Here is a 12,288-nt window from a genome sequence, read left to right as displayed (position 1 = left end):
TGGTTGGTCGAATTTCGCCGGGTCACCGTCGCATGGTTTCGTGTTTACTATTCTTCCTAAAAGAGTTAGTAGGCGCGTCCAAGAGCTGTTGACGTTCCGGGATGCCGGGCCCCGGTTCCCCAGCAACGCCATCCGGGAGTGGTGGGGTTCAACAGTGGGAATTGGGCAGATGTGGACTGTTTGTACTGTACCGCACCCCTCCAAAGAGCAATCAATTCTCTGTTCTCATCATGAAGTCATTGCACTTCCAACACCAACATTTCAGTCTTTTGCAACCCACAAGAAAAAAATAAAATAAAAAATGTCTGGGATTCCACCACGGCCGCTCACCTCCCACATGCGGCAGCCCTCCCTCTCCGCTAACGCCGGGAGCGGGGCATCGCCTGCGCTGGTGGCACGGGTCAACGAGAAAAAGGCCGAGCTCGAGAATCTCAAGGAGCTGCGCGATCTCAGTGCCGCCGTGGCTGCCCAGATGGAGGCCTTGGAGCAGAAACTGGCGACGCTGTCAGACGGGACAGAAGGTGTGTTTGAATACATGTTTGGCATGACATGACTTGAAGATGCTGACCAACACCACCACGACTAGCCATTGCCGTGGTGTTGAGCAACTGGCATAACGTGCTTAGGGCCATCAACATGGCGTCGGGTATGTCTTTCTTTTTTTCCATCATATGTCTCATAGAAGGGCTGACGAGATGCAGCAAAACTCCCCAAACCCTCCGAGAATGAGGGTGTAGCTCTCCCGGAGACTCTCGTCCGCATCCCGACAGAGCATGCTCCGACATTGCAAGCCCATGCCGATAACGCAGCCGAAGAGTCGGGGTGATGAGGCCAGTTCGTCTGTTGTGAAAGACAGCTAGACTCGAGACCAGTCCAGCTGTCGCAGGTGTTTGGCCACAGCATCGAGACAGGTACAGAGCTGCTCTATTATTACCTGATGCCTGTTACGCTTCTTCGACAACCCGAGGCACAAAGCGCACATCCACATGGCGTTACCTCGGGGTTCTCTTGTCTGCAGTATACGCTATGTTTGTACTATGCTGTCTAGGCTGCGCGGTGGATGCACACTGCAGCTCAGCACGAAATCCGTCTCTGGCTGCGCTGAGCTGCGATTGCTGTGCCCCTCCCTGACAGATGCGGGGCGATCATTGCAGATGCCACCGCGTCGCGTTTCGCTGTCGTATCTTGTCCCACGCGATTGGGGAGCTTGACTCGGCAACTCGCAGCCGGGACAGACTTGCTCAGCTTGAGGTGAACAAGGAAACAAGAACAGGGCAGGTCTGGGAGAGGATCTATGTTCAGCCATTGAAGGAAGAACGGAAGGCTGACTCGAGCTGGCTTCCCGCTTCCAGTTTGTCATGCTTGTCATGGAGGGGAAGAACCTGAAGAAGCAGAGGACACGGTCTGGACAGGACTGAAGGGAGCTGTCAGTGGAAGGTTGCAGCGACGCTCCACGCATAACATCCCGCCGAGGCAAGAGATGTTTCCCGTCCCTGCGGATGCTTCTCGGCCGGGACGCGGAAAGGAAGTAAACGGAGGGACGAAGTGTAAACAAAAACAGCAGCGGCAATCAACATCTTGCCCCTCCCCGTCCTGACAATAAAACGCATATTATTCTCCTCCCCTCTCTTCCACTTGTTGTTGTCTCGACTCTGCTTCCACACCAAACCGTGTACTTCTACAGAGAAGAAGATACACCAGTTGCTAACCAGCATCCTTGACACCACAGCTCTCACGTCAAAAAAGATATCATCCCCAGATTCTCGATTGCTTCCCTCGAAGATCAAACACCGAAACACCCCTCGTTTTCTCATATCCAACCAATCGCGTCTTGTGCATCGCGAAATTAGGCTCTTGTTCCGGAGCGTCGTGGCTTGAAGCACGCCCCCTGACCTAACGGACTCCATCTTGGCCTGGGGTCAATTTCGGGACCTGCCGCCCGCCCCCCTGGACTCGTGGGAATAGCCTCGGACGCCAACACCAACTAGGAAACTTATTTAAACACGGGGAAATCATGGCTGCCACCTCGCGCCCTCGACCCTGCGTCGACGACTTCATCCACGACGACCACTCGCACACGGACCACCACGTCTCTGGTTCCCAAACCACCACCACGACCCTGGGCGAGCTCCCGCTTAACAGCGTCTACGGCATCAAGCCCAGGAACACGAGCATCGACTCGCTCGCCCTCCGTCTGGACGGCTTCCACATTGCAGACAAGGAGAACCAGCCTTCGGAGCGGGACCACGACGTTGAGCGCACGAGCCCACAGAGCCAATCCACCGCGCGCCTCGTCAAGGACGACGTCTCAGGTAAGTTATGACTCGAACAGAAATCCTCGGCTGCAGCTCAACCACTAACACTCTGCCAGACACCTGGGAGGAAACCAACCCCCTCGCCCAGGCCAGCTGGCAGCTCCCCAGCACCCAGGAGCAGCTGGCCAAGCACCAGCAAGGTCAGTTCGAGTGGCTGCTTTCCATTCCGGTTCCTCCACGGCGGGTTGCCTCAGCCGACCCCGACGTCAGGAGATCCCGCGGCGGAAGGGCGGATACCGCGGATGGCCTAGGAGACGAAGAAGGCGGCGGCGAAACGCTCTACTTTGGTTGCAACCTGGTGTGCCGGCGCCGATCGCGGTCTGTTTGCGCTGAAGGCCAAGCCAGCGACGACAGCGACGACGTCCAGGATCATCGTGATCACGACGACGACAGCCACGACAGGCCGACTAACGTGTATACCCTGCTAGCCACGCGTATCACGGACGCCGACGAGCTCGCCATGGCTGTGGATGCGGAAATGGAGAGGCTCGAGAGCCTCGGGGATCAGGAGCGCTTGGGCCCCGCCGGCCTTCTCGGGGCCCCCCAGGCGCCTCCGTCTGTCGCCAGCAGCGAGGACCGCTCCCGGCCCGTCTCGCGCATCGAAGATTCGGTTGAAGCTCTCGATAAGCTCGAGGAGGAGATAGAGGCGCTCCGCGAGGCCACCGAAATGACCCGCGTGTTTTCGCTCGAGGCGGTCGTCAAAAAGGCCAACAAGGACGAGAGCTCGAGCTCCAAGACGGCGACAACGCCTGTGCGGCGCGCGGCGTCGGTCAGGGCGGGAACGACCAGTGGCTCGGCCCGTGGGAAGACGCTGGAGCGCAGCGCGTCGGTGCGCAAGGGCCCGTCGGCCGAGCATAACGGCGAGACGTCGGTGCCCGGCTCGGCCTCGTCGTCGACGCGCAAGGTTCCTCGTCCCACAAGCCTCCTCCCGCCCAAGCCGCTCGCCAAGTCTAACAAACCCACGACGGTGCCGGACTTTGAGCTCCCCGGCGACGCAGTCGCCCGCAAGCTGAAGGAGCAGCGCGAGAAGCGCATGTCGCTGCAGCAAAGGTTGACGTCGACGTCGTCGGAGAAAGGACAGACCCAGTCCCTGCCGGAGCACTACACTCCGGCCAAGCCGCACTTTAAGTCGCCCAAGCCACCGACGGTGCCGACCTTCGAACTCCCCGGGGAGGCTATCTCCCGCCGGAAGCGCGAGAAGCGTGAGGCGGAGCTGCGCGCCCAGCAGGAGGAGGAGCGGCGCGCGCGCGAGTTCAAGGCGCGCCCCATCCGCGCCAGCCTGGCGGCGCCGTCGACGCTGCCGCGCGAGAACCTCGCCAGCTTGGCGCGTCGGGCTGCGGTTGCGGGTGAAGAGGTGGGCACGCCGGCGGGGGGTAGTAAGGCGGGAAGTGTTGGGGGAAGTACGAGCAACAAGAGGCATTCCATGATGGCGGCGTTGTCTTCGTCGGCGAGAGCTTCGGCGTCGCCGTCTCCTGCCCCTACCTCTTCTTCTGCGCAAAACAACAAGTCGACTACCCTCCCTATCCGCGGCCGCCCGGGAACTAGCGCGTCCATGGCAACCTCGACCTCTGGAGGTAGTGCCCGCTCGTCGTCACAGGCGGGTAGCGTCCGCCACAGCATTATTTCTTCTACGACTGCTACGTCACTGTCCGGGAAGGAGGTGATGGCGCGGGATAACGCGCTGCGGGAGGAACGGCAGCGCGAGAAGCGCGAGCGCGAGAACGCGGCGAAGCAGGCGCGGAAGGAGGCGGCGGAGTGGTCGCGCGAGCAGAGCCGGCGGTGGGCGGAGAAGCAGAGGATGAAGAAGGAACGGGAGAAGGAGAGGCAGAAGGAGAGGGAGAAAGAGAAGGTGGAGGCGGTGGCCAAGGCGGTGGAGGGGGATGGGGTTGTTGTTGTTGAGGCTGTTGAGGTTGCTGGTGGGGAGGCTTGAGGCTGGGGAGGATTTGCTTGGCTTGGGGGACGGGTTTTGTGTTGGGTTTGAGGTTAGGTCGAGGCTGGGGGGTTGTTTGTCGGTGTTTAAGGAAGTTGTGGGAAGTGTGTCATTGAGAGGATAGTATCAGCATTGCGTCGGCGTGGGTTTGGTGGATATTATCGGTTTGTTTTTGTTTTATGGAGTTAGTTTATTGTGTTTTCTTTGCTTTCTTTCTTGCTTGACCTCCTTGACAAAGGAGTGTCGGCTTTTGATAGGGAAGGAGTTGGAAGGGGGGTTAGGTTTTTGTTAGGCAGGCATTATTCCCGAGGCGGATGGAAAATTACTGGAGTTTGTTGTTTTGGTTTGCTTTGTTTTGAGCATCGTGGTAGGTTAGGGATGGACGGATGGATGGAGAGAGGGATGAGACAGTCTCGCGTGGAGGAGGTCTTGTTCATTGTTGTGTGTTATTAGGTACTGTAGTTGACCTTAGGAATTGGAGGATTATTCTCAAGTTGGAGTCTTTCTCTATAATTACAGGTACCTTGACTCTGGTGTGCTTGGGGCATTCATTCTGCGAAGGGGATTTTGATGTCACCCGCGCGATGTTTCCTGGTCTTAAGAGGTTGCCACAGACACTTGTTGCTTCTCTTATTGTTCATGCATGGCTCCTAGACAAATGACTCAACCATGACATGCAAGATGGGTTTTATTTGCTGTTTCTGACGGTTGAAATGTTTTGGCCTCTCCTCCGGGTTAGTTGGTCACACTGAAAGAGTCGGGTAGTCGGACGACCACATCGAGTCCGGCACCACACGCACGTGGATGAATTACCTGCCTGAGGTAAGGTAGTGGTTTAACCAGACAACTTTCACAGTCGAGAGAAAGTTGATCATGTGAGTGAGTGGGTGGGAGACAGATGATGATGGTTGTGGGTATGGCATTGTCTCCCCAAGACTACAGCACATGGGTACCTGACATATGTACAACTCATTACTCGGCCGTCCCAGATGTACCTAGGTATGTACGACCAAGATTGAGTATTGTGTTTCCAAAAAAAAAAAAAATGGTGAAGAAGGTAGTGCCGGATCGGTCACCTGGTCCTGTTGAATGACAGGTAAGAGGATAGATGCATTGGGACGCCCGCGCATTGATGATGGATAGTACCTGACCTACCTATGCTGTGTATCCTCACTGGGATATCAGGTAGGTACTACTATATGGTGCTGATGGGGTCAAGGTGATCCGGTGAGCTGGGGCGGTGAATGTAGACCGAAGTGACTGAGGTCACAGATGGATTGGTTCAGGGGACCGATCTGAGCTTGGTGGGTGAATGAATTGGGTGTTTGTGATACTAACTAGATATCCCATGCCGTGTCCATGGGGTGTGTTGTGTAAGAGAGGCACTGTTGTGCTGCGCAAGCCATGCTGCTATCCACCCGACCGCCAGCTCAGACCTGAAAGGGATAATAACATTGGCGATTTGTTGTGCGCCTGATGTAGGCATGTACGTACATCCAGATCACCCTTAACCATGCCGTTGTATAGTCCCATGATCTTTGCTGCTGGGATTGGTTTGGTGGATGCAAGAAGAAGCTTAGCCTGGCTTACACAACTTGAATCGGACATGACACAAGGACACAATGGGGAGGAGAAAGGCAATTGGGAGCTGGAGAAGAGGCAACACCAGGTCATCCTGTTGGTAGATGTTGGTAGATGGACACAAACAAGGCGGGAGGGGATGAGTTGATGGATGTACGAGCAATATGCTGTGCTTGGTTTCCTCTTCCATTATTAACCACGAGATGGTGCCTGGGAGCAGACTGCGTGACCTACGCCCTTGAGATATGGAAAGGATTTGGGTGCGAGTCGTGTAAGTGACTGGGGAGCCAAGGATTCTGGAAGGTTGAGGGGAATGAGGCTTGTCTGATTCATGCATTCCATCCGATGTCTTTGTGCTCTGGGTATGTTTTGTACAGTACATATAAAGGAGGGTGTAGTTCCTGCCCTAAGGTTCTTTGGTTTCCAGAGCTGCAGGTTGCAGGCCGCAGCAATTTACCACATCCAGCAATTCAGGTACCTGAGACTTCTTTTTTCCTGTTTTGATGTTTCCATGAAGTTGTTTACCTGACCCACTCCACCATCGCCATCTGCCGGGAACCATTCACTTCCGCCCTTCCACCAACATGGCCTAGGCCATTGACCTCAGAGTGTCCATATCGGCTGGCGGCTGATTATAGGCGGAATTTTGCTGCACTCCGGCACTTTACTGACTGCATCTTCTCGGCAGGTAACCTCATTTATATGTGCGTCGAGTACATAAACGAACGTCACTTTATTTACCATCACGGCCTACCATCCGGTCGGACGCACGCAGGACGGGCCGCACCAACCCACGCCCGGTCGACTTTCTTCCGGGCTGTCTTCCATTCACTTGACCCCAAACGGCGCAAACCGACAGTTACCTAGTCCTCCTTGATCCTCCACAGCATTGGCGACCAACCGGGCCAAGCCCACCACTCACCCACGGCCCACGGCCCCACCGCCGGACCAGCTGCTGCCGAGATCCGGCCCGGCTCAACCTCCATCCACTAATACAGTACCAGTACAAAAGATCCCGGCCACCTCTCGTGGCGCCGCTTTCATGACCTCCCCCAACCAACAACAAAAACAACAGGGAACATCACCCTCTCCCCGCTTCTCCTTCTTCCGCTTCGACCGCTGCCGCTGGACCATCCTCCTCCTCTGGCTCCTCCTCTCCGTCCTTGCCGCCGTCCTCCTGGTCCACTCCCTCCATCTCGGCTTACACCCCGGCATCTCCAACTCCCACCTCGACCTGGGCCACAACATCACACCGTACCCGCCCATTTTCAACGAAACCAGCTGGTCCCGACGGCCCATCATGGACCCGGCCGCTAAAGCCCGCGAGCCGGCCGTCGTCCTGCGCCAGGGGACCTACATCGGCTCGACCATCCTGTCGTCGCGCCGTTTCCCCAAGCCCATCGAGGCCTTTCGCGGGATCCCCTACGCCCAGGACACGGGCGGCGCAAACCGCCTGCGCCCGCCCCAGCCCATGCCGCCGTCCAACGACACCTTCGAGGCCCTCCGCTTCGGCAAGATCTGTCCGTCTGAGGGAATGGTCCGCCGCAATATGAGCGAGGACTGCCTCAACGCGAACGTCTATCGACCAGCGGGGTTGGTGGACCGGTTTGGATTTGCGAAGGGATTGGAGGGGGAAAAAGCGAGGCCGAGGCTGCCCGTCGTCGTGTACGTGCACGGCGGCGGGTTCAACGTCGGATACGGCGCCGAGCGCAATATGGCCAGCTTTGTGTCATGGGCCAAGGACCCCATGGTGGCCGTCAGCTTTAACTATCGCGTCGGCCCCTTGGGGTTTTTGCCTGCGGAAGTGACGGCGAGGGAAGGCATCTTGAACTTGGGACTGCGCGACCAGCAGATGTTATTTGAGTGGGTGAGGGAGAACATTGAGGCGTTTGGCGGCGATCCGGGCAACGTCACGCTCATGGGCCTGAGCGCCGGCGCGCATTCGATCGGGCATCACATTATTTACTACGCCACCCGCGGCGACCCGGAGAATGCGCCGTTTCAGCGGGCCGTTCTCGAATCCGGCGCCGCCACCGCTCGCGCCGTGTTTTATCCAACCCATCCCCGCCATCTTGTTCAGTTCCGCGAGTTCCTCGACGCCGCGGGGCTGTCAGCGGTCTCAGAAACAGAAATCCTGGACCGCCTCCGCACCCTGCCTTTGCCCACCCTCCTCACCGCAGCCAAGGTCGTTTGGGACAAATACGTCCCCAGCGTCACCTGGCCGTTCCAACCCGTCATCGACGGTCCCAGCCCCCATTCTCCTTCACCATCATCCTTATCATCATCATCAGCGTCGGACCCCCTCCCACCACCCACCATCCCCACCCTCCCCCTCCGCTCCTGGCTTTCCGGCCGACACCTCCGCATCCCCATCATCACCGGCTTCAACACCAACGAAGGCACCTCCTTCATCCCCGCCACGGCCCAAACCAATTCCGATTTCCGCCGCTTCTTCCAAACCCTCATCCCTTCTTTGACGCAATCCGACCTCGACCAGCTCGACCGCCTCTACCCGGACCCGGTCACCAGCCCCACCTCCCCCTACCGCGGCGGGATTCCGAAAGGAAAAGGCCGCCAGTGGCGCCGGCTGGATCAAGCGTACGCGCACTACGCGTATATCTGTCCCGTGCTGCAGACGGCGCATTACATGAGCGAGGCGGGCGTGGCGGATGTGTATGTGTACCGGTTTGCCGCGACGGCGGCGAACGGGGCCGCGAATCATGCCGATGAGGCGCCCGTCGTGGCGCATGATGTGGAGGTGTTGGGAAGGTGGAAGGGCTTGGGGGAGGTGGCGGGGGAGATGCATGGGCGGTTTGCGAGGTTTGTGAGTGGGGTTCTTAATAAGGCCTCCTCCGCTCACGGCGGGAAAAGTACCACGACGAAAGGTGATGGGGAGGAGGGAGAAGATGATGAAGGGGTGGAATGGCCGCGGTTCGTCTCGCCGTTCGCCAAAGATAAAGACGGAAAGAAAAGGAAAGGGACGGGGAAGATGTTGGTGTTTGGCGAGGGGAACGATGAGCGCAGCGGCGGGAGGAGCAAGGGGGTACCGGTGAAAGTTGTGGAGATGACACCTCTGGAGATGGAGGCGTGCATGTTTTGGTGGGAGAGGGTGCCGTTGAGCGAGGGGTTGGGGAGGAGGTTGTTGGAGGAGGATGGGGAGAAGGGGTGGAGGGGGAGGTTGTAGATATGCTTGTCTGTTTGCTTGAGCTTAGGATAGGAGGGATAGGTAGGGATAGGGATGGGTATCGCACGCTCTTCTTCTTGACTTGTTTTATTATGTCCTGTCCTAGGGAGAGATGGATGGAAGTGGAGTTTTAAGTGTTTATGTCTTGTTTGTTTGTTTCTCATGTTGTGTATGATGACTTATGATAACGGTTTATCGGGTTTGAGTAGGCACACGCACCATGGGCTTTGCTTGGCGTTAGTCGGAGCAACACGGATTCTTTTCTTACCTGTTTTCATTGTTTTTGCGCCAGACATGACGATGGGGAGGGCGATCTAGAATCATGGATAGCTTTTTTTTTCTAGCAGCCGCCTACCTCCCTGTACCTAGGTACTTACCTACTTTCCTACTTTTCTGGCAGATGGTGGAGCTCAGGGATCAGGTGAGGTTATTGCGAGAGCAAAAGGGGGTGTTTCTTGCTTGGACTGGCGATTATGTTTGGTTTTGTTAACTATGTCTTTTGGTTATGCTCAAGGATTGGAGCTTGGGATTCTGGCCTTGGTTCAGCCGGGTCAAGGTCAGGACTGTTTATATCGAGGAGGGGATATGTCTCTTCACTCTCTTCTTGAGTACCTGGTAGTACTAAACGGACGATGAGAAGTTCAAAAAGACCCAACTCCATATTGCTTATGTATGGATGTACTGCACGTCTGTTTGTAGCCATTACACATGGTGTATTTGAGGCAATGTCCAGACGCGAGATTGGAAAGGTATATATATATATATATATATACCTGACCTTAGACATCATGTCTACCTGCCTGACCTACTTAGCAAGTACACAGAATTACGGTAGTTATTAGGTAGCTACCTCAGGTACCTATCCTACTCCGCTGGTAGCAAAAGTACAGATATACAGTACAAGTATAATACAAGAATCGTACGTAATACAACATCCGACTTGAATACCAAACCAACCTCCCGCGGGTATCATCATCATCAGCCCTCTCCTCCCCGAAAATGCACCTCCTAACACACCTCTACCTACTCCCTAAACACACTCCCCACCAACCCCCCCACCATCCCCCTGACCAACCCCTTCTTCTTCTCCCTCACCGCGGTAACCACCACCCCCACCGCTGCCGCAAACGCCGCCGTCTCCATCCACTGTTTCTGCTCATCATACCGTCTGGGGAACAACGTCGCGAGCGCGCGCGGCGCGACAAACAGCGCCACAGCCCTTCTCCTCGCCGGCGTCTCCAGCGCGACGCTCCACCCACACAGCAAACACCCGGTCGCCACGCACAACCCGGCGTCGATTTTTTGCCGCGCTTGGACGGACGTGCCGAGCAGGAGGGGCCCGACCCTCGTGCGCGCGAGGCAGACGCCGTAGTAGAACAGCGCGATGAAGGACGCCAAGAACGAAGACGACCGAACGGCGGAGAGGAGGGCGCGTTTCAGCGCCTGCAATGTCGGGGGGATCCTTCCCGAGCGGAGGGTGAGCAGCAGCGACAGCGGCAGGTATGTCGCCACGGCCCAGCGGAAGGACCGCAAAAACCGCCACAGCGCGTGCTTCTCGCACGACGGGCCGGTGCCCATGTGCACCAATTCGCAGGGAAAGGGGATCGACATGGCCGGGTCGCCCCAGTGCTCTGGCAGGGCGTAGTCGCGGCACATGGAACCCAGCAGCGGTGCCTGGCCCGTGTCGCAGCCGTAGAGGATCTCCCCCGCGCGGCAGCGCTGCAGGGCGGTGATGAGCCGGTCGTCGACGGCGGCGGCGGCCGTGATCCATTTGCTGTAGGAGCGGGGGAGGTTGGTGGGGTGGTAGAACCAAGCCCACATCACCAGGCCGCTGCTCAGGGCGAAGAGGGTGGGGTCGGCGAGGCGGGAGAGGACGGCGTCGAAGCGGTTGAGCGGATGGTTGGGACGGCGGGAACGGACGGAGGGGGAGGCGCGGTAGCGGTGCCAGAGGGTGTGGATCAGGGTGTCGATGGCGGCGGTGACGGTGAAGAAGGTCAGGTCGAGGGTACGGCCCGCGTGGTGGACGACGCGGGGCGGGGAGGAGGGGTCGGGAGAGGGGATGGTTGTGGTGAAGCTGGGCGTGTGTTTGGATTGGAGCATGAAGCGCAGGCTGAGCCAGGCGGAGATGAAGGAGGCGAGGTAGCGGGCGAGTCTGGATATGGTGTTAGTTCGTCGTAAATAGATACATACACCTCGGTGTGTAGATCTCACCGTAGCCGAGCGATGTGTGAGAGACTCTTGGCATAACGGGCAAGGACGCATCGGAGCGGGATCTACAGGAGTGGTGGGTGGATAGGTTAGCAAGTGAGATGGATGCATGACCGGTCGTCAGCCGTGAGGTGGGAGGGTGGTATTGATCGTCATGGTGGGTGTGTTGTGCTGCGTGTGACATTGTCACTTCACTCACCTCGAGCAAGGTTGAGCCGCCGACGAGAGCCGCGCAAAAGGCCGGGAGGCGGTGCCAGCCGAAAGCGCTGCCGAGGATGCGCCGCAACTCGTCCATAAAGGACGGGGTGCAGATGTTATGATGGCTGTTGGCACCACTGTTGTCCTTGTCCTTGTCGTCATGGCCGGCGTCCTGCTTGGCTTTGGCGAGACGACGTCGGCGACGGGCTAGGGCGATGTGGTGAAGCAGTAAAGTCAACAGCCGGGGACCGACGGCGCTGGCATAGCCCAGCAGCCAGGCGCGGACAGCAGGACGAAGAACAGGAGGGATGGACCTGTCCCAGCGCCGGGGGACTGTTGACAGGGTGGCCTGGGAGGCCATGATGGGTAGACGGTGTGTTTGTGATGTCACTAGGTACTCGCAAGTGTATGTGTATGTGTATGTGTAAGTGAATGTGAGAGCTGAGCCAAGCGCGTCGCGATGGTGTGTCTGTGTCTGGTGCAACGTGACGTCGGTCCGATCAAAGGGACTTGATAGCTAGACGTTGTTTTCACAATTGTCTCGCATCGGCCAGAGAGACAATGATGGCAATGCCATGTCGAGGATGGACAGAAATATTTTGGTGTCTTGACAGAATTCTTGGTTCTGGGAGATGGCTCGGATTTTGATGCGGCCCTCTCTCTCTGTTTGCCTCGGATCTGACGGTTTCACGGTGCACTTCGGAAAACAACCCAGTCCCCTGGAGAGTTGAATGAATGGCAAGCTTAACTCCCCGCAATCTTGGATTAAACTGGAGCAAAACGTTTTGTGGATCAAGGACAAGGCCCGGCATTGGGCCGTCGACAGCCCTGTTTCATTCCTCGAGCAATGCAGTTTTCCTTTTAGACTGTTT

General features: G+C 57.4%; 4 protein-coding genes across 4 annotated transcripts; 3 read left to right on the top strand and 1 right to left on the bottom strand.

The window, feature by feature from the left end:
- Positions 1 to 301: 301 nt before the first annotated feature.
- On the top strand, positions 302 to 826 carry VTJ04DRAFT_8794 (uncharacterized protein; the record flags this gene model as incomplete). Its single annotated transcript, XM_069367269.1, has 3 exons — positions 302 to 521; positions 587 to 646; positions 702 to 826. 3 exons carry the CDS (start codon positions 302 to 304, stop codon positions 824 to 826), a joined length of 405 nt encoding a protein of 134 aa, XP_069215615.1.
- A 1,188-nt stretch (positions 827 to 2,014) lies between these two features.
- On the top strand, positions 2,015 to 4,245 carry VTJ04DRAFT_8793 (uncharacterized protein; the record flags this gene model as incomplete). The annotated part of the gene is made up of 2 exons (XM_069367268.1): positions 2,015 to 2,312; positions 2,372 to 4,245. 2 exons carry the CDS (start codon positions 2,015 to 2,017, stop codon positions 4,243 to 4,245), a joined length of 2,172 nt encoding a protein of 723 aa, XP_069215614.1.
- Positions 4,246 to 6,868: 2,623 nt separating this feature from the next.
- On the top strand, positions 6,869 to 9,010 carry VTJ04DRAFT_8792 (uncharacterized protein; the record flags this gene model as incomplete). The annotated part of the gene is made up of 1 exon (XM_069367267.1): positions 6,869 to 9,010. One exon carries the CDS (start codon positions 6,869 to 6,871, stop codon positions 9,008 to 9,010), a length of 2,142 nt encoding a protein of 713 aa, XP_069215613.1.
- Positions 9,011 to 10,033: 1,023 nt separating this feature from the next.
- VTJ04DRAFT_8791 (uncharacterized protein) lies at positions 10,034 to 11,777 on the bottom strand (the record flags this gene model as incomplete). Its single annotated transcript, XM_069367266.1, has 3 exons — positions 10,034 to 11,162; positions 11,222 to 11,283; positions 11,418 to 11,777. The coding sequence occupies 3 exons, from the start codon at positions 11,775 to 11,777 to the stop codon at positions 10,034 to 10,036; spliced, it is 1,551 nt and encodes a 516-aa protein (XP_069215612.1).
- Between the last annotated feature and the right edge of the window lie 511 nt (positions 11,778 to 12,288).

The sequence above is a fragment of the Mycothermus thermophilus genome (genome assembly GCF_041956435.1).
Source record: "Mycothermus thermophilus strain CBS 625.91 unplaced genomic scaffold VTJ04scaffold_6, whole genome shotgun sequence".
Taxonomy (NCBI): domain Eukaryota; kingdom Fungi; phylum Ascomycota; class Sordariomycetes; order Sordariales; family Chaetomiaceae; genus Mycothermus; species Mycothermus thermophilus.
The sequence above is the reverse complement of the archived record's forward strand: the minus strand, read 5'-3'. Positions and strand labels throughout refer to the sequence as shown.